The sequence below is a fragment of the Pteropus vampyrus genome, unplaced genomic scaffold (assembly GCF_000151845.1).
Source record: "Pteropus vampyrus isolate Shadow unplaced genomic scaffold, Pvam_2.0 Scaffold20, whole genome shotgun sequence".
Taxonomy (NCBI): Eukaryota; Metazoa; Chordata; class Mammalia; order Chiroptera; family Pteropodidae; genus Pteropus; species Pteropus vampyrus.
The window spans coordinates 13,589,631-13,592,863 of NW_011888801.1; the positions used below are offsets into that span (position 1 = coordinate 13,589,631).

General features: G+C 46.3%; 1 protein-coding gene across 1 annotated transcript in view; it reads right to left on the minus strand.

Moving 5' to 3' along the window:
- Positions 1-3,233, minus strand: part of FRMPD2 (FERM and PDZ domain containing 2) — a 95,147-nt gene that overhangs the window by 86,552 nt on the left and 5,362 nt on the right. The window contains exons 3-4 of the mRNA XM_011355460.1: positions 1,996-2,184; positions 174-306 (exon numbers count right to left, since the gene is read on the minus strand). Coding sequence (XP_011353762.1) covers positions 174-306; positions 1,996-2,184 — 322 coding nt within the window. The remainder of the gene's footprint in view (positions 1-173; positions 307-1,995; positions 2,185-3,233) is intronic.

Sequence of the window (3,233 nt, forward strand, 5' to 3'; positions counted from 1 at the left end):
TAAGACACAGACCAGTCTGAGGCTCAGTCCCTTCTCTTTAGGGGCTTCCTGGAAGAGTAGAGCTTGCATGGGCTTTCTCTGTCACCACAGAATGAACATCTGACCCACAAAGGGCAGGAAACAGTAGAAGGTGCATGAGCCCACCCAGGAAATGCTCAATGCACTGTACTTACCTCCACAAGGATGCAGACGCTCCAGAGCTCGTGCCACTGGGCTCTCACAGCATGCCTGATGTAGCCTATTCCTGAGAAAGTAACTTCTATCCTGCTGTACAGAGGAGCTTTCATCCATAACTCTCCTCTCCACCTGAAGGTCAAGTACATAGCACATCCACATCCCAAGGTCAAGAGGGGGCATTTATATAAACACATAGAGACTACTTGTCAGTTTGAGTCAGCATGGAAGTGTCTGCCTCACACAGTGAGAGCCTAACAATGTATTCCCTAGCACCGAGAACATACTATATACTCACTACTCAGAGGTACCCTAGAGATAATCATTACCTCCCTAATACCTGTGTACTCCTATACATCTCTGCCTTTGCTCATGCTCTCCCTCTAATGTCTCCCCACTAAGCTCCTCTGTGCCTCCAAGACCCAAAACTATGTCCTCTCTACTTCTAATCCTCTCCACCACTCCCTTCAGGCAAATGTAATTGTCCTCTCATCTTTCCCCAACAATGTACTCACAAATCCTTCGATTATACCACATTATATCATATTTGCTTGCTTATCTGTCTCCTCCAACCTCACTGTGAGCTTTATGCCCCATTGCAGCTCACCTAGTTCAGTGCCCCAATGAATGTCCAAAATGTGACCAAAATCTACCTTATGGTTCCCTGATGGAAATGCTGCAGGTCAACACAGTGTTTATTAGGGGACAACGACACACCAATGGATGGTAGGCTCTAATGTCTTTCAAACAAATGAACCCCTCTTCCCCACCAAATCCTCTGGCCCGATGAGTAGGAGCAACATGTCCACATGCCAAAAGAGCAGGGGTCCAAGAAGGAGGACAGAATGGAAGAGGCATTTTCTGATTGACTGTTGACAGTGGCCACCCCATCCTCCAGTTATCCCCTCCTCTTCATACACATGGCCCCTGCATTAGCCTTGGTCTCAATTCTTCAACCTGACCCCATACAAGTGCAGTGCTTCCCAGCCTTCTCTGGTTCCTCTAAGTTTCAAGCCTCCTCGCATTTGTACCATGGGCACCTCACTTGCCTCACTCTAGCCTCAGGTCTGTCCTGGCCTCAAGAGGGACCAATGCTGGTGCACTTTATGCTCCAAGCTCCCCATGGGATCAGGTAGAAACTGTCTTCTCCTGGGACTACCTTCTTGCTTGGCTTGTCCTCCATCCTATTGTCCTTCCATCACTGCCCCTCCCCCAGGAGTACTTTCCCAATAAATAACTTGCATAAGAAAACCCATTTCTGGCTTTGCTTCAAGGGAATCTGACCTAAGCCAAATGCTACTATGCACTAGGCCCCTTGCTAGGCACTGAGAAGAGCATAGGGCAGTAGGCAGCACAGTGTGACCAACACAATAAGGAGACCCTCCACAGGTACAAGATAGCAGAGGGGGTGGTGAGAGACCACGTAGGCATGGTCAGAAAGTCTTCCTGTGTGAGGCCTAGAGTTTAATTTTGATAGATGAACTAACTCATGGGTTATAAACATGATTATTTTTATGTAAATAGGCTCTTTCAAAGATCCCAAGGGTCTTAGCCACATTAGGAATCCAGGTTTGTGCATTGGTCTTTGCCAGCGCTGCCTAATAGTATTGTGATGATGGGAATGTTCTAGATCTGCCCTGTCCGGTATGGCCATCACCAGCTACATGTGGCTACTGAGCACTTGAAATATGGCAGGTATAATTGAGGAACTAAATTTATAATTTAATTTTATTTTAACTAACTATAATTTAGCTAATTTAATTTTCAACAGCCATACGTAGCTAGTGGCTCCCTGGTTGGAAAACACAGATCTGCACTGACCTCAGAGATGGTGCCCAGAACCAAGCCAACCAGCCGTTTGATGTGGAGATTGGCAGAGGCTGGGTATACGGCCACTTCTCGATGAACCTGACACGCTTCCAGGACTGACTGCAGTGGCAGCCGCCTGTGAGGCTGGTCTTCGCACATGGTCAGCAGAACAGAGTGCAAGGGCTCCAGGAGCTGCAGTGACTGGAGAGAAGAGCACTGTGTGAGATATTTGAAGAGGTGCCACTGCTGAGGCCAGTGTCTTACAGGTTTACAGTGTGGAATAACAGAAATGGATGTTCTTGTGACAACTAGACAGATGCTAGCTCCTTCTGGAGAGCTGAAGGATAGACACAAGATATATCACTGAGGCTACCAAATGCAGAGCAACTATCTCTGCTCCAGCTGTGTGAAGTTTGCTGCTTTCTAATCTGGAATGCTCTTCAGTGCATGGAGAGCCCACACATGTGCTTGGAATATTTATGAAAAATAGATGCTTAACCAAGTGGATTTCCACCTATGGCAAGCATCCAGATGAAATCAGGGATCAGCCTTTAACTCATTCACCTAGGCAGCCTGTCATTTCTCTCAGATTATTTAGATGAGTCTCATTAGGTCTTTCCAGTAGAATGTGAGCTCCAGAAACATAAGGATGGTGGCTTTTTCACTTCAGAATCTCCAGCAGTCAGCACAAGGTCAATAATTTTTGGTTTAACTTCATGTCACATGTAAACACCAAGCAAAAAAAAAAAAAAGATATTTTACTAACCACTTTCCTCATGTGTTTAAATGACCACTATTTATATGCCTCAACTCAGATTCAATATCAGGCTTTTTCTCAAGCTCACTCATACTGTAAAGTCATTTTCCAGATAAAGGCTGCACTACCATTTCTTGCCATGCTGATGAACAGTGGGGGAGTGAGCTGCAAGTGGAGGAAGCGGTGTATGCAAAGGTCAGCATCTGTCTGAATGGAAAGGGCCTATGGGCAGACCCAGAGCCCAGGGCAAAATGACAAGTCAGGGCCCCTCGTTCAAAATTATTAAGAATTTCTAGATGATGACAGCAGAACATAAAATTGAGCTTGGGGCCCTTGTAAATGTAGGGCCCTGTGCCCATGAAACCAGCCCTGATCATGGCAGAGTACCAGAAAGGAACTGAGCCACAGGTAGAGACCCAATTCTGGGTTCCAGGTGTGTCCTGCTAAGAAGTGGAATAAACCTCGTGGGTAGTCAGGAACTATGAAAGATTTC